Below are 26287 nucleotides of genomic sequence, written 5' to 3'. Positions count from 1 at the left end.
AGCTGAAACAGATTAAACATCTAGTTCTTTGCTAAAATTGAATCACAAAAGCACATTTTGGTTTGCACACCCTTGAAAAAAAGCAATTAGCCCTAGTCATTGCTAAGAAAGGGTAGAAAGAGCCAGACAAGGTATATAAGAACTCCACATGGCTTCCCAGACTACAATTGCCTTGAAATACACAAAGGTGAGTACACGGGCCTCCCAGACATAAAAGTGGGGAGTCACCCATAGGGTGACAGCTGACCCAAGGGATGAACTTCACGGAAATCAGGTGGAAAACAAGACACAATACAATAACAACAAAGAATGGCTTGGGGTTTACATGTAAATATGTAATATAAGGGTACTTGAATTTTATGAAAATTTCTACAGTCCAAAGATCTATTGTTTCTCCACTGACATGGGTACCAATGTGTAGAAATAAGTGCGTTACCTGTGCCTTTTTTCATCTTCTCATATCGCTCTCCATATCTCTGCAAGAACTGGTCCTTATAACAGGTGATGGCAGTCCATCCCTCAAAGGCATTGTGAATAAATTGAGTTTGCAGCAGTCATGATGGGCATAGCTCCAGCCAAACCTCTCTATTTTTTATATTTTCTCAGAAGGGTTAAGACCACCTACCTACATTAGTAAAGAAAGAGCAATTGTCAACAAAAAGCCAGTGTAGCTCTGTTTTGGAGAAGGCAATGGCACCCCACTCCAGTACTCTTGCCTGGAAAATCCCATGGATGGAGGAGCCTGGTAGGCTGCAGTTCATGAGGTCACTAAGAGCTGGACACGACTGAACAACTTCACTTTGACTTTTCACTTTCATGCCTTGGAGAAGGAAATGGCCACCCACTCCAGTATTCTTGCCTGGAGAATCCCAGGGATGGCGGGGCCTGGTGGGCTGCCGTCTCTGGGGTCGCACAGAGTCGGACATGACTGAAGTGACTTAGCAGTAGCAGCTCTGTTTTATTGGCTCAAGCCAATGGCTGTTAAATAAGTAAAATAAAATCTTTGTTTGGAAATAGAATGATAGGATTTTTCAGATGGAGAAATGCCTTGTAAATAGTCCAGCCCCATCATTTTACTGATAAGGAAATTAAGACAGACTTTCCCAAATGCATAACTAGTTAATGGCAAAGCTAGGACCAGAATTCAAGTTAGTGCCTTTCTTGGGAGATTTGGAAAATATTCATATAGACAGATGGTTAGGGACTGTAATGCATGAACTTGTGATACAGTTGAAGGAATGATATTTTTAACCTAGAAAGGGGACAGTTCAGGGACATAATGACTATATTCAAATACTTGAAGGACAGACAAGTAGTAAAAGGGCTTGAACTTGTTTTCCCAGCCTGAGGAAACAAGGTCAATTATGAGAAGATAAGAGGAATGATTTTAGTAGGTCAGTATAAGATAAAATCCTTTAAGAAGTCAAAATATGCCAAAACAATTTGTTGGGGGATAGTAAGCTTTCTGTCACCAGAGAAACTTCAGAAAATACAGGAAGATACTGTAGTGTGTATGTTTTGTCCACAGAAAGGGGTGTGGTAAGGGGTGTGGAGGAGAAAATTCAGGCCTGAAAATCATTTGGATAGGGTGACCTGTAAGAGTATGTGGTTCTTTACAACTTGGGACCAAATAAGGGTTTCATTCTTGCCTCCAAGCTCTAAAACCTATCTTCCTATCTGTTTGCAATAGTTTAAATTTTAATCTATTTCATATTTCAGGGTATTGTGCCCTGAATATTTGATTTGAATGCTGTGGCAGAAGGTCACTCGTATTCATTTATTTTCTTTTATACACTTGCAGAGAGTCTTTAGAATCCATTATGCAAACACATGCAAATCATATGCAAATAGCATGGCCTCAGAAAATGACAAAATCGTAGGGTCTTAACTGAGCCATCAAACCTTTCTTTAAGAAGGCAAGTATAATAATGTCTCTGGGGCAGGAGACAATTTCCTGAGAGTGATATTTACAGGATGTTGGAATTGGTTACTCAGAGGAGTTTTTGCCTCACATTCTTCACATTTATGTAGAACTTTGAGGTTAAGAAAGCATTTTCACGTAAATGATCCCATTTGATCCTCATAATTACCCTGTGATATTGGCAGAACAGGAATTGGAATTCTTGTTCTATTATTCAGATGGGAAATAGATTCAGAAAAGTTAAACGACTTGCCCAGCTTTGCTCCATTGATGAACGATGGATCTGAGACTTTGAAGTAGACTTTCTTTCAGTCTAAGACTCTTCATGACACTAGATGCATGTCTTCTTTAAAGCAAGGTGCTTGTCATCATTCTGGGTTTGCTTGGATGGATGGCATTTTGCCAAAAGCATCTTTGAAGGTGCTTCTGTTGATGAAGATGACATTTTACAGGTGGGCAGAAAAGTCTAATTATTTGTAATAGTGCTGGCACAGAGCCAAGTACGTAGTGTCTCCAACCCTCCCTCCCTTGCTTTTTATTCACATCTGCTCTGAAATCTCTGGATGAAGAACTTTCCTTAACCTGTCCACATTTCAGCTTTTTCAGGAGAGAGAATTTTTTCTTAAACTATGCAGAGTAACAGCACGGTCTCTGCAATGAGCTGTCTAGATCTGAAAGATCCACCTCTGTCAATTTGTGTGTGTGTGTGTGTGTGTGTGTGTGTGTGTAGTCACTCAGTCTTGTCTGACTCTTGTGGCCCCATGGACTATAGCCTGCCAGGTGCCTCTGTCCATGGAATTTCCCAGTCAAGAATATTGGAATGGGTTGCCATTTCCTTTCCTAAGGGATCCCCCCAACCAGGGATTGAACCTGCGTCTCCTATGTCTCCTGCAGGCAGATTCTTTTCCCATTGAGCCATCAGGGAAGCTCATGTGGCCTTGGAGAGGTCATTTATTCCTCTAAGTATCAGTTTCTACATCTATTAAATGGGGAAAATAGCACCTCTTTGATAGAATATGTGATGAGGAGATATACACAAAAGAAAACCTGCTTAGCGTCTGACACATAATATGTGTTCAATAAGCGGTAGCTACTATAATTATCATATTAGTGGTGGTAACGCAGTAATGGTGGTACCTCAAGGTGTTGTGAACTCCAATGCTAAGAATTGGCTCTTGGAAATGGAATGGGAGGACAGTAATGCCAAGTGTCTCTTATATGCCGAAGGACTGAAAACAGACAGTGTTTGAGGCAGCTGAATTCAGCCCAGTGAGGAATGAATGAACTTTCTTTAATCACTATTGTATCTTGCCTCATAATGAGGGTAGCTGCAATCCTATTTCAAGGCTATTTCTAAGAAGAAATAGAGCCAAGGCTGACATCCTTAACTCTGCTCTCTCTGAGCCGGACTGCTCTGTATATGGCAGTGACCTTTACTTCCCTGGGTCACCTTGGAAAGGGATTTCACGGTAGCTGCTTCAGCAAACCTGAATCACTAGATCATGGGATGGATTTGTCTTCCTCCTATACCGAGACTAGATGTGGGGACCATGGAGGAGGCTGAGGCAGCAGCTCCACCCTCTTTCTGGGATGACCCTGCTCCCTCTTGCCCTAGTTCCCAGCTCCAGCAGGTGCCCCTGGAGGGCAACTTCCATCCATGCCCACAGAGTGCTCTGCCCTTCCAGTGCACCCCAGTCCCTTTCCTGGTCACTCACCCAGGCTAACTAACAAGGTGGCGTCCTCCATGAGGACAGCCTCCTGCTCCCACAAGCTTCTTTCATGGAGAGGGACTGGAAGCTTGCCGAGGGTCACTAGGAACCATTGCCCCGAGTGTCCATGTGGCCAGAGCAAGGGCACTGCACAACTGGTTCCTGTTTGCCAGAAGTGCCCTGGGCCATTCTGAGGTTGGGTGCTCAGCTATTTTTGGCAAGAATGAGTCCTATGCAAAAGGGACTTCCCCTTTTTTGCAGTGCAAAGCTACCAAATGCTGAGCAGTCAAGAGCATTTCTTATTCCCAGATTACCCTCTGAGCACCTCTCTGGCTGCCAGATTACCAAGATTGTCATAGCTTGATTCAATTTCTCAGCTCCAGACTCTAGCTAACCACACCAGGCTGGGTGGCCTCGGTCCTGAGAATGGCTCCCTGTGTCAGCTGCTTCCTGTTGGCTGTGCTGATTTCTGCCGGCTGTAAAGCCATCCCCTCCTCAGATCCGAAGTGCACTGAGGTGAGTCCAACTTATTTGTCTTTGTCCAGATTCAACTTTCTGGAAATGTTGAGATTCAGCATGCAGTTGTATCTGAGCTTTGGCATTCCAATATCCACTGTCTTTAAAAGGGCAATGCGGTGTGTAGAACTTTTTCTTTGCTGTGAAAAAGGAGCCAAAGAGCTCCGCTGGGGAGGTGCACTCACCGATTCCGAGTAGGAAGAGGTGAGAGTTGTTCTCCTCTGCACACAATTTCCCCCAAATAATCCCAGTTGGGTCATAAAAATGTCAACAGGTTCCCAGTGCAAAGAGCAGAGCTCCAAACCTGCTTCCTAGCATAAAGGGGCTGTTTGTCCAACCTCCCACCACAGGGCCACTTCCCCAAAGAGTCCTTCAGTTTCCTGGCATTCAGGATGGAGGTAAGTGAAGACCACCTGTGTCAGGCTTTAGAGAAGAGAAAGATCACTCTGAATGAACCTGGCTTTCTCCTCGAGTCAGACCCTCCACCTGTTTCACTAACCCATAGGAGTAACATTTGAGAGCAGGGCCAAATTGTACCTTCTGTTTGGACCACAGCAATGTTTATCGACCTGTGGGAAGTTCTTGGGGCTTCCCAAGTGGCTCAATGACAGAGAACCCGTCTGCCAATTCAGGAGACATAAGAGATGTGGGTTTGATTCTTGGGTTGGGAAGATCCCCTGGAGGAGGGCATGGCAACCCACTCCAGTATTCTTGCCTGGAGAAGCCCATGGACAGAGCAGCCTGCAGGCTACAGTCCATGGGTTTGCAGGAGTCGGGCATGACTGGAAGCAACTTAGCAATCACGCACGCAAAGGAAGTTCTTGGGCAGGGTGATGAGATAGAGAAAGAAAAAGGGATCATTTTCTTACCATCTTCCTCCTTTTACCTCTGATCCCATCAGGTATCCAGCCCCACATGGCCTGTCAGACAAGGGCTGTGGACAGGAAGGACCGTCAGTCTCGGTGGCTGAGTGGGCTGCTTTCCTAGTTTGGAGCTGAATGACCAAAAAAGAGGCAGGACTAGCTCAGTGGAGAAAGGCAGAGCTTAAGACCCAGGGTCAGGAGAATCAGGGAAAGTGGGGCAAGGACCTGCCAGCCAAGAGCAAGAACAGAAGCCAGGACTTTAAGAAGGCCTAGGAGCAGAAAGCAATAGGACCTTGTTAGTCTGGTGTGTGTATGATCAGAAGGTAAGTCATGTCCAACTCTTTACAACCCCATGGGCTGCCAGCCTCCTCTGTCCATGGAATTTTCCAGGAAAGAATACTGGAGTGGGTTGCCATTTCCTTCTCCAGGGGATATTCCTGACCCAGGGGTCAAACCTATGTCTCCTGCATCAGCAGGTGGATTCTTTACCCCGAGCCACCTGGGAAGCATTGTTGATCTGATATTGGGATGGAATCAGGATGCACACTCAGACCAAAAGGAAGTACAGTGCCCAGGAGAAATTGTTCCATCTGCCACAATAGTGCACCAGAGACCAGATGGCCCCAACAACAGGAACCTGCTTGGGTACAACTCTGCAGGCTAGCTCCAAGATCAAGGTGTCAGCAAGGTTGCCAAGGCCCCTTTCCTTGGCTTATTGACAGCCTTCTTCTCAGGCCCTGTCCTGAAAACAAGGGTTTAGTTCTGTTTTGAGTTCAGTAAACTTTTTACTGAAGTAAAATTTACATACAGAAGAGTCTACCACCCCTAAGGGCAGAGCTCAATGAGTTTTCACCAAGAGGACACATCCTTGTGAGCAGCCTGCAGAACAAAAAGCAGAACCTTCTCAGCACCTAAGAAGCCCTCTCGTGTCTCCTCCAGATCACCAGCCCCTCAGACCCTCCAGTAGTCTCACTTCTATCACCAAAAAGGGATTTTGCCTCTTTTTTGAGTTTTGTATACATGAGATCAGAGTACCTGGTCTGTACCTGGCTGATTTTGCTCGGTATCAAGCATATGAGATCTATCGACGATGTTCAGCCACCATGGGCTCGTTTCCATCACTGGTATTCTGTTGCGTTACTGTTGTTTGCTGGGTCATGTCTGACTTTCTTGTGACCCCATGGACTGTAGCCCACCAGGCTCCTCTGTCCATGGGATTATCCAGGCAAGCATATTGGAGTGGGTTGCCACGCCCTCCTCCAGGGGATCTTCCCAACCCAGGGATAGAACCCATCATCTGCATTTCCTGCATTGGCAGGCAGATTCTTTGGAAGCTCCACATTCTTATCTAGGTCTTCAGTAAATAAATGAACAAATACTTATTAGGTATATGTCAGGGAGTAGATGTATTTCATCATAGGGTACACATATATTTGGTAAATATTGCCAGTTTTCAATGTGTTGGTATCCATTTATTCTCACCAGCAGTGGATATGCGTTCTGGTTGCCCCAATGCCTCACTAACATTTGCTATTGTTTGTTTAAGAACATTAGCTATTCTGATGGATGAGTAGGGGCATTTCACTGTGCCCCTGATAATTATTTTCCTGATAATTAAATTGAGTATATTTGTGTATTTGTGTGTGTGTGTGTGTGTGCGTGTAAGTGCCTTTTCCAGTCTTTGGCCCATTTTTTCTTAGACTGTTCACGGGTTTTTGGTTGGTTTTTTTTTTTTTTTTTTTTGGTAGTGGTTCTTTATGTATTCTGGATACAGTTTCTTTATCAGATTGCAAATATCTTCTCCTACTCTGTGGCTTGCCTTTTCATTCTAAGTATTTTTTTAAAAACAGAAGTCCTTAATTTTAACATAGCTTGATTTATCATTTTTCTTTTATTTATTTTAAGTGAATGTCTATTTTGTTTAAGAAATTTTTGCCAGCCCAAAGCAGTGACAATATTATCCTATATCTTCTTTTGGATGTTTTATCATTTTGTATGTATTTCTAAGTTTCACATGTAAATTTACAGTCCATCTGGAATTATTTATTATTATTTCTTTTGCATGTGATGTAAAAGAGAATTTTTAAATGAATTAAAGATGAATTTTTAAATAAAACTTTTTGTTTGAAAAAAATGTCAAACCTTGAAAAATTCTGAAATATTCTCAAAATATTATAACGAATGCCAATAAATACTCCACACAGAATCTTCCATGTTTAAATGGAATGTATGTATGGATGTGTGTGTATCGCAATAAAATGAGATCTATGACCAAGCTTTTGAAGGTTGGTAAATACGCAAACCGTAGCTGGAATTCAGCCTTCTGTGATTTGGATTCAGGTGATATTTTAGATGTGTTCTTGAATCATTGCTGGTGAATATAGGGATGCCTGCTCCTTTCAGATGACTATTTGTCACTGTACAGTCACTAAGTCATATCCAACTTTTTGCGACACCATGTACTGTAGCACACCAGGCTTCCTGTCCTTCACCATCTCCCAGAGTTTTCTCAAACTCATATCCATTGAGTCAGTGATGCCATCCAAACCATCTCATCCTCTGTCGTCCCCTTCTCCTCCTGCCCTCAATCTTTCCCAGCATCAGGGTCTTTTCCAATGAGTCAGCTCTTGGAATCAGGTGGCCAAAGTATTGGAGCTCTAGAATCAGTCCTTCCAATGAACATTCAGGGTTGATTTCCCAGATGACTATTCAGTCCCCTCAAACCCACAGTAGGAGACAATCCTTCATGTCCAGGTATGGGGGAAAGTGCTTAGTAAAGCTCTGTTTTAAGAGAACTCCAAGTTCATGATACAGGGGCTTCCCATAACTCTAGACAATGACAATGATGTTTCAATGATCCAGGGAAATGCTGACTTTTCTTGTGGGCGCTTGATGTATATTACCTCGTTAATCCTCAGAGCTGGTCTACCAAGAGAGGTTATTGTCCTCAATCCATAGCTGAGCAAAACAGGAGGCTCAGAGAACACAGCTTGGTAGTTGAGAGCTGGGATGTGAACCCAGGCAGTCTGCCTCAAGACAAACAGAAAGTGAACTTCTTTTAATCTGAGTGCCCTTTGCCTGGAGTCAGATTGACAATAGAATTTTAGGGATGTGACCTCTTCAGAGTGTTTATTTGCAGAGAGTAACTGTTACTCTGGGATTTGACTCAGTCAAATTGCTGTCTCTGGATAGAGAGAAGTGATAAGCAAGGGAAGGTTGGAGTTCAGTGTCCCAGATTCCCCATGTCTGGGGGAGCTGGCTGCTGCTGCAGGTGCCAAGTGCAGAGGAGGCAGCCAAACACAGGGGAATCAGTGCGTGTGTGAAACTCAGAGAATCTGAAGTCAGAAATGATCTCAGCACTTGTGAGGAGAGAAATACTGTGGGGTGGGAGGGAGTCAGAGATACAGCAGGAAGAAGCAAAATAAGATCATGATTGAAAAAATGCAAATGAGTACCTGGAGGGAAAAGGGATTGCAGACACAGATGGAGCACTTGGGCGCCCCGCTCTGTGTAATGGCACCACTCTGTGTAATGGCACCACTCTGAGGTGGAGCTGGAGACAAAGGGATGGGCGTGGGTCCCAGTGCAAATGCCCGTGACTGGAATAGAGGTGGGCATGGGTCAGTTGTCCTGAATACCATGGGGCTTTGCCTCAGCCCTGCGTAAGTTCACATCCAGAAGGGTCCAGACTGCAGTGGAATGGCCAAAGCAGAAGAGTGAGAAACTGACCCGGGACTGAGGTCTAGCAACAAAGTCTGGGTTTATAGGAAGTGGTCACGTGGGGCTCAAAGAAACCAAAGGGGCTGCAAAAGCAGTGGTGGGTATCTGCCTAGAAAAGCAACTGAACATGTGGTCCTCACAGGTGACCCAGCCCTGAGCACAGGGGCAGTGACCACATAGCTGGGACACAGGATTTCTCTTCTACACCCCACCCTTTCAGGTTCCTTTCTAGTATCAGTCTGCTGCCCAGGAATCCTGTGCTATGCTATGGGAGCTCACTGTGAGGAAGTTTCGCTGTGAAAACTGTCAGCGAGAAAGACACAATCTCACTGATACAGTTTTACAAAAAGTGTATAACCTGAATCAAATCATGAGGAAACAAACCACAGAGAAGGAACATTCTGCAAACTACTAGCCAGAATTCTTTAAAAAATTAATCAGTGTCAGTAGAGATCATGAAAGGCTGAAGAATCTGCTCAGATTAAAGGAGACAGAAGAGATGTGGAAATGAGAGACAATGATTGAACAGAAATGTGATGTAAAAGCCATGGTGAGGAACCCAGAATAGTCTCTGAAATGCGCTTGGTTTTCAAATTTTCTTATGAGTTCTTATCATTTGCCTCATTCCTTAGGAATCAAGGGCAGATAATTCATTGCAGTTTACCTAACTAGAGATTATTGAATGTTACAACCCAGGCTCCCAGTGAGCTTCTCAGTCCTCCTGGGAAGGGTTGTGCCCTGGCTCTCGGGTTTTCACTGGGTTGAAACTGAGCTATTCCTTTCCATTTGCTAGGTCAGTGGTTCAGGAGAGCTTATATCCCTTTCAACTTTTGGGATCACATTAACGCAGTGAAGTGCTTAGTGAAGCATTCAAGAGGAGTAATTTAGTTGTCACAGAAATGCATATATTCTGGAAAAGGAGGGAATTGCCAATGCCGAGCCTTTTACTGCAGGGCCAGAACAGAGCAAGACCAACTGAGGGAAGGCCCCATTTCTCCATGTATTTACGACGTCAGTGATGCCAGAGATCAGAAAAGAAAAATGGGTCTCCTCAAAGCCAATCTGAACCTCAGAAGGTGTACATACATCTTCTCCCTGGGTCTTCTCTCTTCATGGGGACCAAGAGGGATCTCACAGCGTGTGTTTTCCCTCACCAGTTAGTCAAATATATTTGAAAGGCCAAGTGTGCATTTCAAGGGCATTCTGTGGATTTGTGGCAGTGCCTGAAGGACTTTTGGTCTATGAAACAATTACGGATGACAAGGGATTATAAATATGGCATTTTCATTGGTGACTTTGTAACATTGTCACAACATAGAAGAAAACTGGACTTCTTTGGTAGCTCAGACGGTAAAGAATCTGCCTGCAATGCAGGAGACCTGGGTTTGACCCCTGGGTCAGAAAGATCCCCTGGAGAAAGGTATGGCAACCCACTCCAGTATTCTTGCCTCAAAAATTCCATGGACAGAGGAGCCTGGTTGGCTACAGTCCATGGGGTCACAAAGAGTCGGACACGACTGAGTGACTAACACTTTCATGTAGAAGAAAACCAGTGATTTCCTGTAAATGAGCATTCTCAGTTTTGCTTTAAAAAAGGGGCCTGGCTAAGCAGAAGTCGGAGAGTGAGTAAGGCAAAAAGCAATTAAAATGGCGACACCTCTAAATCAAAGCACTTCAGGGTAAAGGCAGATGTGTCCCATCTTCTGTGTGCAGTTAAGCAGACTCGTTTGCAACTAAGCATGAGGAAAGCTGCTGATGCAGATTTCAGTGGGGCAGGCCATTCCCTCTCTGGGGCAGTCTCAGTGGGGCCTCTGGTGAGGACACCACGTGGCCTGGAGAAAGTAGTGCCTGAAAGGTGTGAGGAAATCACATGGAGCCTGAGATGAGCTGAGAGATGGCCCGTGGTCCTGGAATGTCTATCTTCTTTGTGTCTCCAAGTTGTACTTCTCATGGAGAAGCATTTCTTTCTTTCCCTGGAGCCTCCCCATGCAATATATACCCCACCAGACTTTCAGACCTGTCCCACCACCCTTTATCCTAAGGCATCAGCCAAATAAATTTATGAGCCCATAATTCTAAGGGCCTCTAAAGAACCCCTTCACATTTTTACCTGCTTAGTCCAAGATCTGTAACTTGAGTCAGCACATCTAGCAAGCAGTAAGCAGCAGATGTGAGAACACCTGACTCTCACATTAGCATGTGGGACCCAGCATGAGGAAGTCCTCTGAATTTACGTGCAGAGCTGTGCCCTATGCTGGGTCTGGTATCAGCAGCCTGCAGTTCAGGGAGCCTAAACTGAGTCATACTTCAAGATTATAAGACCTTATGACCTAAGGTCTGTGCCATGCTGCTAGTTCTTTTCTTTTTAAAACATTAAGAAAATTTCTAAATATATACAAAAATGGTTAGTTATAGGGAACCTTGTGAATAGGCTCGCTCCACCTTCAGCAACCACCAACATTTTGGCTACTAATTTCCTCCATCCACTCTCTCCTTTTTTGCCAAAGTATTTCAAAGCAAATCTCCACCATCATGTCATTTTGCCTCTAAAACCTTCAAAAAGTAACTCAAAATAAGAACATCTCTCCTACATAATTACAAGGTCATTATCATTAACAAAATTCGCAGTTCTTTAATATTCTATAATGTCCTGTCCTCATTTGAAATTCCCTGACAATGTTTTCCCAAATGACTTATTTGAATCAGAATCTAAAGGAGTGCCGGAAGTGAAGAAAGTATTACTCACTCAATCGTGTCATTTCAGCTCCATAGACTGTAGCCTGCCAGGCTCCTCAGTCCAGGGATTCTCCAGGCAAGAATACTGCAGTGGGTTGCCATTTCCTTTTCCAGGAGATCTTCCCCACCCAGGAAGATCACCCAGGAACCCACATCTCTTATGTCTCCTGCATTTGCAGGTGGATTCTTTCCCACTAGTGCCACCTGGGAAGCTCCGTACTTCAAGCTGCATCACATCACAAAGTGTGCAATATCTGGTTGTCTTCTTTTGTTGACACTAGAGTTGATGTATTTGTTTCAAAATGAAGGAAAAAAAAGACATTTTTATGCACCCAAAATCAAAACTATAAAATTACGTTTAGAAAAGGCTTGTTTTTATCACCACACGTCAATATGCTTCCTTCCCTTCCCTTAAATATAGCCAGTTTAGGGTTCACCTCCCCCGTTTCTTTTTGTAAACATAAGAAAATGCACACGTACTTTCCCTAGGTATCACACGGTATACTACGTATTATATGCACCATATACTAACAGATGTCTACATCTTGATTTTTTCACTTTACAATTAACCTGCATATCACTCCATTATGATTATATATGAAGATTGTACTTAGTCCTTTTTTAGCTACACAGGGTTCCGTTTTGTGAATGTACATATTTCAACTGGCCTATATGGATAGATAATCTGGTTCTTGCCAACCTTTTGCTATTGTAAAAAATACCACAATGAATAATGTTATGCATAGTCATTTTGTGCTTTTCCAAGTATTTTATTTGGTGAAGATTCCTAGAAGTGAGACCTCTGCCCAAAGGATAAAACCTGTTGTTTTACTAGAAAGCCAGTAAATACACTGCCTGATATTGGCTCACACTGTTCTCTTCTCAGAAAGAAGGCAACAGGACATACAACTGTGAAAATTTAGGTCTCAGAGAAATTCCTGACACTCTACCAAACACAACAGAAGTTCTGGAATTCAGCTTCAACTTCTTGCCTACAATTCAAAATACAACCTTCAGCAGGCTCATAAATCTTATCTTTTTGGATTTGACCAGGTTTGTATCTGAGTTTTTTGTGTTTGCTTGATGTTTTACTTAGGTCAAAACACAATATGCATTCAAACTGTTTCCAGGACCTTCCTTTGGGGAGCAGGACAACCTGCTTATTCTGCGTGTTTACCCCTTCCCATGAAATATTTTTACACAGGTGAAATATAATTTAAATAAGCACCAATCAGTGGGGAGGAAAGTGGCTTATTCTCAAAATAGATTGTGTCTGCAGTGCTGTTTAAGAAGGTCGAAGGAATATCAATACCACAACTGAAAATAATCTTGTACTAAATCAGATGTCACATCAGACTATATTTTAGGAGAGTTGATTATGAATGGGTGTGACATGTTAAGAAAAAAGTTAGAGGAGATATATACACCGTCTACTAACTTTTTTCATGAAAATTGGTTTTAGAGGCAGGATGAAGATTCTAAATGCTGACCCAGGGCTTCTGAGCCAGCGGGCAGAAGTGCCAGAAGAAAATAAAGGGATAGAGCAAGAGAGAAATGCAGCTGGGGTGTGTGTGTATGTGTGTAAGTTGGGGGAGGGCTCCGTATGTGGATGGAGCCTGCTACTCTTGCCCAAGTTCCATTTCTTCTACCTTGGTCCTTCAACTGAAGCTTCTGCAGAGCAGGAGCATATTCACATCCTTTGCTGCTGTTCAGTCACTAAGTTATGTCCAACTCTTTTGTGACCCCATGGACTGTAGCCCACCAGGCTCCTCTGTCCGAGGAACTTCCCAGGCAAGAATACTGGAGTGGGTTGCCATTTCCTCCTCCAGGGGATCTTCCCCACCCAGGGATCGAACCCGTGTCTCCTGACTCTTTTGCACTGCAGGTGGATTCTTTACCACTGATCCACCAGGAAAGTCCTTTCACATCCATAAGACTATACAGTCACATCCGCATGACCGCTACTGGGCGGCAGGCATGGTAAATGCTGCCATTCCACCCGCGTTAGATGGGAAAACAGAGGCTCAAGGAGATTTTGCGAGCCTGCTTAAATTCACACAGGAAGGAAACTGGGACTTTTGCTCTCCTGACTCCCAGTCCAGAATTTACTTTCTCTTTTAATATTTCTCATTCTCACATGAGAAGAGTTTGACTTTTTAAGAAGTATTAGGCCAGGATAGCTTTCATAACTAGACGACTCTCAGTTTCCTCTTCTGCTATTTTCAAAAAGTGATAAAAATGGGACCTCATACTTTCTAAGGTCCTCCTCCCTCTGCTCCCCTCCCCACCCTGTACCTGGCTACAAATGAGGCACTGTTTTCATGACCTTACACAGTTGCTGTTTCCTTAGCTTTACCAGTTTGCTTTCTTTGCCCTTTGCTCATTCTTCTGTCTTGCTTTTCAGAGCTTCCTCTCTGGAATTCTTTTCCTTTTTAGACATTTCACTTCTTTGGTTACTGTCTGTTATCAGTCAACTTCCTCAGTTCTTTATTTTCTGAAAATATTTTTATTTCACTCTGATTCTTGCAAGATAACGTTTTCTGGCCTATGTCATCGCTCTCTGGCAACTGTCTAGGCTGACCGTAGTTTTGTTCTCAGCCCTTCAAGATTATCATTCCAGGCTCCCATTGTTGCTGCTGGGAGGTCATCTATCTGTCCAGTCATTGTTCATATGTTGAATATCTGTCTTTTCTTCTCTGGATATTCTCAATAGCTTCTCTTTGTCCTTGGAATTCTACAATATCACAGTGACGTGTTGTGTAGATTGTCAGGCTCCTTGAATCTGAGTTTGGTGTCTTTCATCAGTTTTAAAATATTCTAGCCACTATCCATTTGAACTCTGGTTTGCTCCCACTCACCCTTGTATCATCTTTGGATCTCTGATTAGACTTATATTGCATCATCTTAACTGTCTTTTATATATCTTAGTATCTCTTTATTGTTTTCTAACTCATTTTTTTTTTAATTTTGGCTACTTCTAGTCCATTAATATCCTCTTTAGCTGTGTTTAATCTCTTGTATAAGCTATCCATTGGTTTTCTAATTTCAATTATTAACTTTTCTCATTTTAATATCATTTACTTTTTATTTTACAAATATAGGAGGTCAGTTTTAATATTTTTTCATTTATCGTACTTTTGGTTCTTACTATTTCCTTTAAGCATATCAAGCATGTTTGACATAGTGTATTTATAATGATATGATAATACATATAAGCTTTATCATCTATTCTTTAACAGATCAGATCAGTCGCTCAGTCGTGTTCGACTCTTTGCGACCCCATGAATTGCAGCACGCCAGGCCTCCCTGTCCATCACCAACTCCCGGAGTTCACTCAGACTCACGTCCATTGAGTCAGTGATGCCACCCAGCCATCTCATCCTCTGTCATCCCCTTCTCCTCTTGCCCCCAATTCCTCCCAGCATCAGAGTCTTTTCCAATGAGTCAACTCTTCGCATGAGGTGGCCAAAGTACTGGAGTTTCAGCTTTAGCATCATTCCTTCCAAAGAAATCCCAGGGCTGATCTCCTTCAGAATGGACTGCTTGGATCTCCTTGCAGTCCAAGGGACTCTCAAGAGTCTTCTCCAACACCACAGTTCAAAAGCATCAATTCTTCGGTGCTCAGCCTTCTTCACAGTCCAACTCTCACATCCATACATGACCACAGGAAAAACCATAGCCTTGACTAGACGAACCTTTGTTGGCAAAGTAATGTCTCTGCTTTTGAATGTGCTATCTATTCTTTATACATCTTATACATATATTGCATACACACACACACATATATATGTATACTTTATCAGATATATCTGATAACTCTGGCATCTGCTGCCTTTTTAAATCTGATTCTGTAGAGCTTTTTTTTTTGGCTGACTTTGGCTAGTGTGTTTTCCTTATGTGTTTAGTTAATTTTTATTTTGAGAATTTATCATGTAGAACTTTGTATAAATCTTTCTTTAAAATGTTTCCTTGAACTAGATAATACCAATGAACTATTAATATTGGTATGTGTGACGATGGCATCATGCCTAAAGAAAATAAGCCTTTTATTTTTTTGAAATGCATACTGAAATATGTATAGACACCTAGGATTTGACTTAATTTAAGAGAGAGAAGTAGGTATAGAAGAAGAAATGACTACGGCAAAATGATGAGAACTGTGTGATACATATATATGGAAATTCACTGTATTATTCCCTTTACTTTTATGTAAAGTGGAATGGTTTTTATGTAAATCTTTTCACCTGCTCGTTACCTGAAATCACTACCATTTTGGAACTGTTTTAAGCTAAATCGTCCATTTGGGTTTCTGTGGGGAAGTCCACAGAGACAGTGCAAACTCAGGCTAGAGTTTTCATAGGTGGAAGCTGGTGGTGGTTAGAGAATCTCAGAGGATGCTTTTCTTGTTGTTCTTCCTGTTTTTCTACCCAGAAGCAAGGTAAAGATAAACATAGATCCTCAAAGTCTCCCTCGGTGAGTTTTCTTTTTTAAGTTCACCCACTGAAAGGATCCCTTGAGGGTCTTGGTAGTCTTCAGGTTTTTGAAAAGACCTCCTATTCTTAGCCCAAAGCTTTGTCTCCTGCCACTGGGCTGTGCGGCTCATTAAAATCTGGACTCTAGGCCACCAAGGATCAGCAGATATTGACAGATACGACACAGCTAGCTCCAGAATTTGGTCCTATGGTTTCAAGCTTCCTTTTGACACTGCATCTCTAAACCATTCACTTACTGACCTCCAGGGGAGCTCTGTGTGTGTCTGTGTGTGGGTGTATAGTGCAGTATTTTGAGGTATAATATCAGGATGAGTTTTCTCTGAACCTCGAGTTCCATTTTCATCATTTGAATCACAACCATTCTACAAAGCAATCATTGTTTGCTATACTTTATAGAAGAAAAAACAGAGGTTGAGAAAAGTTGTGACTTGCCCAGGATGGCATAGATAACATATTTTATATATCATGTTATACATTATGTATTTTATGACATATTTTATATTACTTGTAACAGTAAATAATAGTTTGATTTTGTCTACAAACTACTAATTGTTCCAAACACAAATCTCTGAGAATTCAACTTAAAATAGAATTTTTCTCTTTTCCTTAATTAATTCTTCTTAAACACTCTTATCTTTTTAAGGTGCCAGATTAACTGGGTACATGAAGACACTTTTCAAAGCCATCATCAACTGAACACCATTGTGTTAACTGGAAATCCCCTGATATTCATGGCAGAAACATCACTTACCGGGCCCAAGTTCCTGAAGCATCTTTTCTTAACCCAAACAGGAATATCCAATCTCGAGTTTATCCCAGTGCACAACCTGGAAAATTTGGAAAGTTTGCATCTTGGAAGCAACCATATTTCCTCCATTAATCTCCCAGAAAACTTCCCAACACAGAATCTGAAAGTCCTGGATTTTCAGAATAATGCTATACACTACATCTCTAGAAAAGACACCAATTCTCTGGAACAGGCCACCAACCTAAGCCTTAACTTCAACGGCAATGACATTAAAGGCATTGAACCCGGGGCTTTCAATTCAAAGATCTTTCAAAGTTTGAAATTTGGAGGGTCTCTCAACTTATTTATTATATTTAAAGGTCTACAGAACTCTACTCTTCAGTCTCTTTGGCTGGGGACATTTGAGGACACTGATGACCAATATCTCACTTCAGCCACATTTGAGGGACTTTGTGACATGTCTGTTGAGAGCATCAACTTACAAAAGCACCGTTTCTCTGACTTATCATCGTCCACATTTCGGTGCTTCACTCGAGTCCAGGAGTTGGATCTGACAGCAGCTCACTTGAATGGATTGCCTTCTGGGATTGAGGGTATGAACTCTCTCAAGAAATTAGTTCTCAATGCAAATAGTTTTGATCAATTGTGTCAAATCAGTGCTGCCAGTTTCCCGTCCCTTAGGGACCTTTATATCAAAGGCAACATGAGGAAACTTGACCTCGGCACTAGATGTTTAGAAAAACTAGAAAATCTTCAGAAACTTGATTTAAGCCACAGTGATATTGAGGCTTCTGACTGTTGCAATCTGCAACTCAAAAACCTGCGCCATCTGCAATACTTAAACCTGAGCTACAATGAGCCCCTTGGTCTCGAGGATCAGGCGTTCAAAGAATGCCCTCAGCTAGAACTCCTGGATTTGGCATTTACCCACCTAAGTGTTAAGGCTCCACACAGCCCTTTTCAAAACCTCCATCTCCTGCGGGTTCTGAATCTCTCTCACTGCCTCCTTGATACCAGCAATCAGCACCTCCTAGCAGGCCTGCGGGATCTCCGGCATCTGAATTTACAAGGGAATTCCTTTCAAGATGGGAGCATCTCAAAGACCAACCTACTTCAGATGGTAGGCAGCTTGGAGATTCTGATTTTATCCTCCTGTAATCTCCTCTCCATAGACCAGCAAGCATTCCACGGCCTTAGGAATGTGAACCACTTAGACTTGAGCCACAACAGCCTGACAGGAGACAGCATGGACGCTCTTAGCCATCTTAAGGGGCTCTACCTCAATATGGCCTCCAATAACATTCGCATCATCCCACCTCATCTCCTCCCTGCCTTGTCTCAGCAGAGCATCATCAATTTAAGTCACAATCCCCTGGACTGCACTTGCTCAAATATTCATTTCATAACATGGTACAAAGAAAATCTACATAAACTTGAGGACTCGGAGGAGACTATGTGTGCAAATCCCCCATCTTTAAGGGGAGTGAAACTGTCCGACGTCAAACTGCACTGTGGGATTACGGGCGTGGGCATTTTCTTTATTGTAGTATTTGTATTCTTGCTCATCCTTCTGCTCATTTTTTCAGTTAAATTTATTCTTAGGTGGAAATACCAGCACATTTAGTGCTGAAGGTTTCTGGAGAGGGAAAATAAATATGCTTAGCAAAATTGCCCTTGGTAAAGAAACTGTTGTCTGTTAGTGACCAGGTTTTTCTGACTGGTTCCTGGGATTGGGTAGGGATTCACTGTACTTTTTGGAGTCCCAGAGCTGATGAGCCTCCCAGGAAGGTAAACTGACTAGGGCCAGAGGGTCAGATGCAGCTATGAGAGACACAGAGCCTTTTGCTCATGTGGAAGGTGGGTAGAAGTTGAGGGGAATCAGTGGTAGGGAAAGGCCAGGAGACTATTAGGAGGTCATCACTTCCACTCATGAGCATCCCCGGAGGCACCTCCTACCTTGACCCTCCCACATCTCTCTCTCCTGCAGCTCTGGCATTGTGCTTGGGTCTGAGTTCTCAGTAATATAGCCATTTGGGAAACAAGTTGGGGATAAAGTCTCAAAGTATATCTTAAATGAAAAAGAGAAAACACAATGAATTTAAAAGAAGAGGCTGAGAAATGAATCTTACCATCAAACTGACTTCATTAATTTCTTTAATCCTTAAATCTCCAAGGATTCTACAATGCCACCATGGTACAAATAGCTCCAAGGAAAAAGAAAAAAAAGACACCCTCACCAAGATGCCCCTCCCCCAAGGTTGAGATGTTCTGCACAACGAATACCCTCATTTCAGAACCAAGGAGGCTTTTTTTTGTTGTTTTTTTTAACCTATCTGGTGTTCTCACTCTTATTACATTACAGATCTTACAGATCCTAACTTACAGGTGAGCTGTGTATTTTTCAAAAGAAAAATACTCTTTTCATTTGAATGTCTGGTCCTTGGAAGCTTCTTTCTCATAGGAACCATGAGATAAATGGTGGTTTGGTTCCCAAGCCAGCTCTCAAAAGCCTACTCACCTGGGACAGCAACTGAGACAGCACATTTACAGTGAGAACCAGTAGAAGAAAGAAAGCACTCAGGCACCCTCGCCACTGGGAACCCAACAAGCTGCCTCAGTGAGTAGTAGCTTCTGTTGAGGCTGGAGATATTGCAAATATGGTACCAGCAAGAGAGAGTGGACAGGGCCAATGAATGCAGACAGAGAACTGGGAAGCCAACAGTGTTATACTCAGGTCTTCTTCCCAAGGCCCAAAGGGTGACCCCCACGCAGGCCTCGATCTTCTGAGGTCTGCACTGGCAGAGAAGAGAGCTGAGCTCTTGTCCTCAGGTGTTGCTTTTATAAGGTCTGGATTAAGTAGAATAACCATTTTAGGTTAGAGATAGCAGAGTTATTAAATATTGATTGGCTATCAAAGTAAAAATTAGTTAACAGTCAATCAGAATTGATTGACCTTAGGTTGGGGGCATAATATTGGAACAGAGTAGAAACTTGGGGACCAGCTCTTCTTTATCTCTGTACCTCCAGAAAAGTAGGAAAGACAAGGGAATAGTGAAGGAAAGCCATAAACATACATTGCAAATGCTTTACCAGTCTTAGGTGTGTGTGTGTGTGTGTGTGTGTGATACTACATAGGAGCCTAAGTATTCCCAGAGTTCTTGGTTAAGGACACAGACAGCGGCCAGGAAATGGGGGGTCGGGGCAGGGTGGGGAGTGAGGCATTTGCTTTGGGTGCAAAATTTAAGGGGGAGCCAAAAAACTCAGTAATCAAGGCAAAAAAAATTATTATTTTTTAAACTCTAAATTAATGCCAAAAATCCACAATAAGTACAAAAAGATTTTAAACATAGCCAGGATCTACACCAGTGCCATGCTGAAATGTATTAGAGCCTGAGGCAAAAGGAAACTTGTTAGTAACCATGCTGCCTTTGTTTAAAACTTTGATAGTTTGTTCATTGTGGATATTTTACATTAGTTCTGATTCTTTTAATGTTGCATTTAAATGCTATGTATCTTTGTTACTGAGTTTTTTGGTGCCCCCTTAAATTTGGCACCCAAATAGGTGCCTCACTCACCTTACCCGGTCCCTTGCCCTGAGGACTGGTCAGAAGTGGGGACTCCCATCTAACTCCCTGGCCACCATCTCCTGGAGGCCTATTAGCAGGCACCGTTTCTCAGTTTTCCTCCAAAATGTCCCACCTCCTTCCCCTTGGTCTCTGGAAACAGGGAGAAGAGTTCAAGATCTTATACCTTGTTCTCATCCTCAGCTGCCTCCCAACTCTTGGGTGCAAAGATTTGCAGCCTTCCTTTAAAACCAAGAGAGGTGGCAGAGATGAATGGGTACCAAAACCCTCTGGTGAGAGAGGGCAAGCAGGGCACCATCCTGCTAATGAAATGAAAACTCACACAATTCACTGCTTTGATTATCTGAAACACCAGCGTTTGGGAAAACAGGTGTGTGGAAAAGGAATTTTCCTCGGCTTTCCTGAGGGAGTGTGGGCAAGGAAGTCATTTAAGGACACATGTTAAAGGAGAAAGTGCCTGGAACTCTGAGGGCCTGGGACACCCCTCTTCGGCCACTGTCATTCCTCCCCAGGCCTAAGATGGTGGGCAGCCCCCGAGAAGGCCGGCCTGAGCCCCTTCTGCACTGTTCCTGCCCTGAGTCTGGCAGTGACCAAGGCCTTTTCCCCTTGAGTTTCAGGCTCAGAGATGACCTAACACAGAAGTGGGCATGACTGCTCCAGAATGTGCTGAGCGGGTGCTCTTCCAGGGAGCCTCCTAGCTGTGGCCACAGGAAAGGCCCCTCATTCGAGGGACCTGAAGCCAGGCAGGCAGCCGACCCTCCCAAGTCAGGGAGCACATCTCCCTCTGACCACCATCCACACCGCCCACTCTAGTGGGGCAGGAAGCATTCACCTCTGGGAACTGAGGTGAATATCTGGGAGATAGCTGGACACACAGTCTTGTTGATTTTGTTCATTTGCTTGAAGCAAATTCAGTGATCAGTTCTAGAAAGTTTGAGGAACATTCCTGGTGGTGACCTGAAGATGCCAAAACCAGGCTCACTGCTCCTTGCCTCCCTTTTCTGTTTTTCTTTCTTTGTTGCTTCTTCCCCTCCTTCATTCCTAACTCTTTCTCTCCCTCTGTACTTCCTTTCATTACTTACCTCCTGCTTTCCTTCCTCTCCTTCCCTTCTTCCTTCAATCCTATCAGGGAGGATGAAAGTCTACACTCTTAATTCAGACTGATACACCAACCCCCTAGTTCCCTGTGTATCCTAGCAAACTTAAGCTCCTTCCTGCCTTAAGGATTTAAGCTGCAGATAGGGCTTCCCTGAAAGCCCATTTGGTAGAGAATCCGCCTGCAATGCAGGAGACCCTGGTTCAATTTTTGGGTTGGGAAGATCTGCTGGAGAAGGGATAGGCTACCCACTCCAGTATTCTGGCCAGGAGAATTCCATGGACTGTATAGTCCACGGGGTCGCAAAGAGTCGGACAGGACCGAGCGACCTTCACTTTCAGGAAATACTAACTGCTGACCTAACCACTCCCTTGCCACACTGTCCTCCGTAACATGTAACTTGGAAAAACAAAAACATTCTGTACAGCAGGGGGTCCTCAACCTTTGAGCTCTAATGCCTGATGATCTGAGGTGGAGCTAATGTAATAATAATTACACATAATAATAATTGAAGTCCACAATAAATTTAATGTGCTTGGATTATCCCCAAACCATCTCCCCCCTCCCCACCCCAATCTGTGGAAAAACTTTTTCAGGAACCTGGTCCTTGGTGCCAAAAAGGTTGGGGGCCACTGCTGTGAACTGAGGGACCCAAGCCCTAACAATCTGTAATGGCCCGGCTTTGCTGTATCAGGCCCTTCTATGCAACGCCACGAGCTACTCCATAACTGGGCACTGATCTACGGCTTTGTGACAGCTCCTCTGTTTTGAGCAATAGTAAATTCACCCTGCAAAGTCAGAAAGGGAGCTTTTTGATGGCTGCTGTCAATTTTATTGCTTCATCCTAGTTACTAGGATAGACTCTGCAGCTGCAGTGCGTTTACTGGTTTTATGTATTGCATGTTGTTGCTGCTCTGACAAGCTACTCCTATAAAAATGTGTTATTATTGCATGTTGTAGCTCACTGAGCTGACCGTGCATTTCAAAGTGTACTGAAGCAAACAGCGATGAAGTCCATAAAAACCGACTGGCCTCCGTCAGAGGATGCTCTGAATGAACTGCAACTCCCACAATCTGAAAGCAAATTATACCTTTCCTCTGTGCCAGCGGCCCTGACTGCTAACTGAACACAGCACAGACCCAAACGTAGGCATGATCTATGTGTCCATGTAAAATTTCAGGACAGGAAACTGTCATTTTACTTCTACGCATCTAATTCCCCAATATGTGACGCTTGCAATTTTGAAGTTTATAAATGGCTTTATAATACTTTCATATATTACTATAGGATGCAAGAGGGGTGGCTGACATTGCTTTCCATCTGTTCTGAATGCTGAAGAGAAAATTAACTTGAATTATAGCAAGAGAGGATGTGGTTAGTTCATGACTGAGGGGGGTCCTGGGTGTTGAGCTAGAATCAACTGCCTGAGACATTAAGAATTAGGATGCCTAATACGATGGGAGTTAGTCTGGCTGCAGAGGAGTCAGCAGCCCCGTGTGACTCCCAGAGCTCTCAGACACTGGTTTATCACCAGAATCATTGGGGAAATTCTTTACAGAACAGATTTCCATGTCCCACCCTGTAGATATTGGGATTCTGTTAGACTAGGGTTGGTCTTGGACTTTTAGCCAAATTATTTCATGTAAAATCCTTCCCTTAACTTTATCAAACAGTAACAGAAATACATGTCAGGTTCCATGAGCTAAAAAACTAGGCCATACCCTATAAGAGGAAATGTCCCAACAAAATGGGAAGAAAAGGTTAAGGAGGCTCCCAGTCCAAGAGTGAGGCTCCTGGGCAAGCAGCTCATTAGTCTCTTCTGCCATCACTGCCAGGCCACAAGCCTCTGTTCCTCAGCTACCTCGTTCTGCCACCTACCCATCCCCACTCCATTCCAGCTACTGACAACTGGAAATCACTTATTGAATACTGTGGGTCTTGAAAAAGGAATTTGGAATTTGGAAAATTCAGCAGTGGCCATAGGACTGGAAAAGGTCAGTTTTCATTCCAATCCCAAAGAAGTGCAATGCCAAAGAATGTTCAAACTATGGCAAAATTGCATTCATTTCGCACACTAGCAAAGTAATGCTCAAAATACTCCAAGGTAGACTTCAACAATACGTGAACCGAGAACTTCTAGATGCACAAGCTGGATTTAGAAAAGGCAGAGGAACTGGAGATCAAATTGCCAACATCTGTTGGATCATAGGAAATGCAAGAGAATTTCAGAAAAACATCTACTTCTACTTCATTGACTATGTTAAAGCCTTTGACTGTGTGGATCACAACAAACTGTGGAAAATTCTTAAAGAGATGGGAATACCAGAGCACATTACCCGCCACCTGAGAAACCTGAATGCAGGTCAAGAAGCAACAGTTAGAACCGGACATAGAACAATGGACTGGTTCCAAATTAGGAAAGGAGTACATCAAGGCTGTATATCGTCACCCTGCTTATTTAACTTAAATGCAGAGTACATCATGCAAAATGCCAGGCTGGATGAAGCTCAAGCTGGAATCAAGATTGCCAGGAGAAATATCAATAACCTCAGATATGCAGATGACACCACTTTTATGGCAGAAAGTGAAGAGGAACTAAAGTGTCTCTTGATGAAAGTGGAAGAGGAGAGTCAAAAAGCTGGCTTAAAACTCAACATTCAAAAAACTAAGACCATGGCATCTGGTCCCATCACTTCATGGCAAATAGATGGGGAAACAATGGAAACAGTGACAGATTTTATTTTCTTGGGCTCCAAAATCATTGCAGATGGTGAGTGCAGCCATGAAATTAAAAGATGCTTGCTCCTTGGAAGAAAAGCTATGACCAACCTAGACATATAAAGAAGCAGAGACATTACTTTGCCAACAAAGGTCTGTATAGTCAAAGCTATGGTTTTTCCAATAGTCATGTATGGATGTGAGAGCTGGACAACAAAGAAAGCTGAGCACTGAAGAACTGATGCTTTTGAATTGTGGTGTTGGAGAAGACTCTGGAGAGTCCTTTGGACGGCAAGAAGATCAAACCAGTCAATCTTAGAGGAAATCAGTCCTGACTATCCAATGGAAGGACTGATGCTGAAGCTGAAACTCCAATACTTTGACCACCTGATGCGAAGAACTGACTCATTTGAAAGACCCTGATGCTGGGAAAGATTGAAGGCATGAGGAGAAGGGGATGACAGAGGATGAGATAGTCGGATGGCATCACCAACTCGATGGACAAGTTTGAGCAAGCTCCGGGAGTTGGTGATGTGCAGGGAAACCTGGTGTGCTGCAGCCCACGGGGTCACAAAGAGTCGGACATGACTGAGCAACTGATATGAATCTATCATTTTAAATTTGATTTTAAAAAGCCATTATTACTCATGAAAAATTAAAGAGTGAACTACATTGAACATTCACCTCTTGCTGCCCACCTCTTCCTCCATTTTTACATAATATTCTCTAAACACTTGGCTGTTCAAGACATGATACTAGATCTTGCAAAGGGAAGCAGAGGACAGGGAACCACCTGAGCATTCATCCGTCTCCCCCTTCTCCATTCATGTCAGTTCATGGGCTTTCTAAATGGCTTGGGGAATTCTTTTTTCTCTTTCTACTCTTCTTGGAAATGATCTAAATATACAACAAGAGATAAAGGATTAAATAAGGTAAGGAAAGACACTCTATGTTCTTGGGTGGGATAAGAGCATAAGTATGCTGATACTACATGGAATTAAGAAACAGATTAAAATAAGATAAGGTTTATATCTAGTAGTCTGGCAAAAAAAGGGAGACTGGATACTAGTGTAGATGGGATGTGAGCTTATAGGAACCGCACACTGCTTAGGGGTGTAGACTGGTGTAGCTATTGTAGGACCACGAGGCAAAAATTCATCAAATTAAATACATCACCCACCAATCCAATGCTGGGTATGTATGACAAGAAAATTTCACAATTCCACAGTGGTATTCAGTGCAGCATTGTTGCTTTAGGGGCGAGTTTAAAGCTATTTGAGGGGTCATCACTAGGGAAATGGGTATTTAAAACATCTAAGATGCACACCCTGAGGCATCATCCAGTAACTAGAAGTGGTGAGTTAGACACAGCTACAGCAATGTAGCTGAATCTTAAGCATACAGTGTTGGAGGAGGTCATGGAGAAGACATGATCACCAATTGACCTGAAGTTGGACCCATCAATTGGAGTCTCCTCATCCCCCTCCCCTGTCCTCATAAAGTATGTGTGGTGCTCCCACAGGAGGAGTCGTTTTCAAGGACTTGGCCTTGAGAGCAAGGTGCCGAGATCATCTGTACGTTATACATGCCTGAATCCTGTTAAGGCCTCTATGTTAACTCTTAAGACCCTGGCAGGTGGGTGCAGAGATCCCCTTGTCCTGTGGCCACTGAAGAGAAGCCTCATCGGTGAGTTCCCCTGCTTATAAACCTGCCACCTACCACTTTGGGGCTGCTGTCTCTTCGATCTCTCCTTGTCTTCCATGTATGAGAGCCAGTGAACCAACATATAGACCTTAACAGAAAAAACAAAAAACACCCAAATGACTTATTAACATGATTTTCATAAATTAAAAATACATGTATACAGAAAAATGATACTTACATTTTTTAAGAACACAAACAATTAACGGTTGCCTATGGGGCAGGAGGAGGCTGGATGGGAGTGTAGGGGTAAGTTAAATGAATCCTGGCTCCAAGTTCGATGAGCAGGATGACCTCAAACATCCAAGTCTGAGGTTCTCTACCTGTGCACGTGTACATGAGAGAAAATACTGTGTCACGTCTTTAACATGAAATACTATGTGGTCATTACGTAGTATTGCAGGATACTTAGAGACATTGAAATCTATTTTTGACTTAATACTAAGCAGAAGTTACCCAACATCATGCCTCTATTATTTCT

General features: G+C 43.1%; 1 protein-coding gene across 2 annotated transcripts in view; it reads left to right on the top strand.

Annotated features, from left to right (window-relative positions):
* CD180 (CD180 molecule) overlaps nt 1-18397 on the top strand; it is a 75407-nt gene extending 57010 nt beyond the window's left edge. Inside the window, exons 2-4 of one of the 2 annotated variants that reach the window (XM_005890925.2) lie at nt 4008-4146; nt 12352-12518; nt 16602-18395. In XM_005890925.2, the coding sequence (XP_005890987.1) occupies nt 4057-4146; nt 12352-12518; nt 16602-18330 (1986 nt within the window). In that variant the 5' untranslated portion in view covers nt 4008-4056 and the 3' untranslated portion in view covers nt 18331-18395. Of the gene's footprint in view, nt 1-4007; nt 4147-12351; nt 12519-16601 lie in introns of both variants that reach the window. The other variant, XM_070357544.1, reaches the window with a different exon arrangement.
* Nucleotides 18398-26287: the final 7890 nt, after the last annotated feature.

This window comes from Bos mutus, chromosome 20 (genome assembly GCF_027580195.1).
Source record: "Bos mutus isolate GX-2022 chromosome 20, NWIPB_WYAK_1.1, whole genome shotgun sequence".
Lineage (NCBI taxonomy): Eukaryota > Metazoa > Chordata > Mammalia > Artiodactyla > Bovidae > Bos > Bos mutus.
This window is presented reverse-complemented; position numbering and strand designations above follow the sequence as displayed.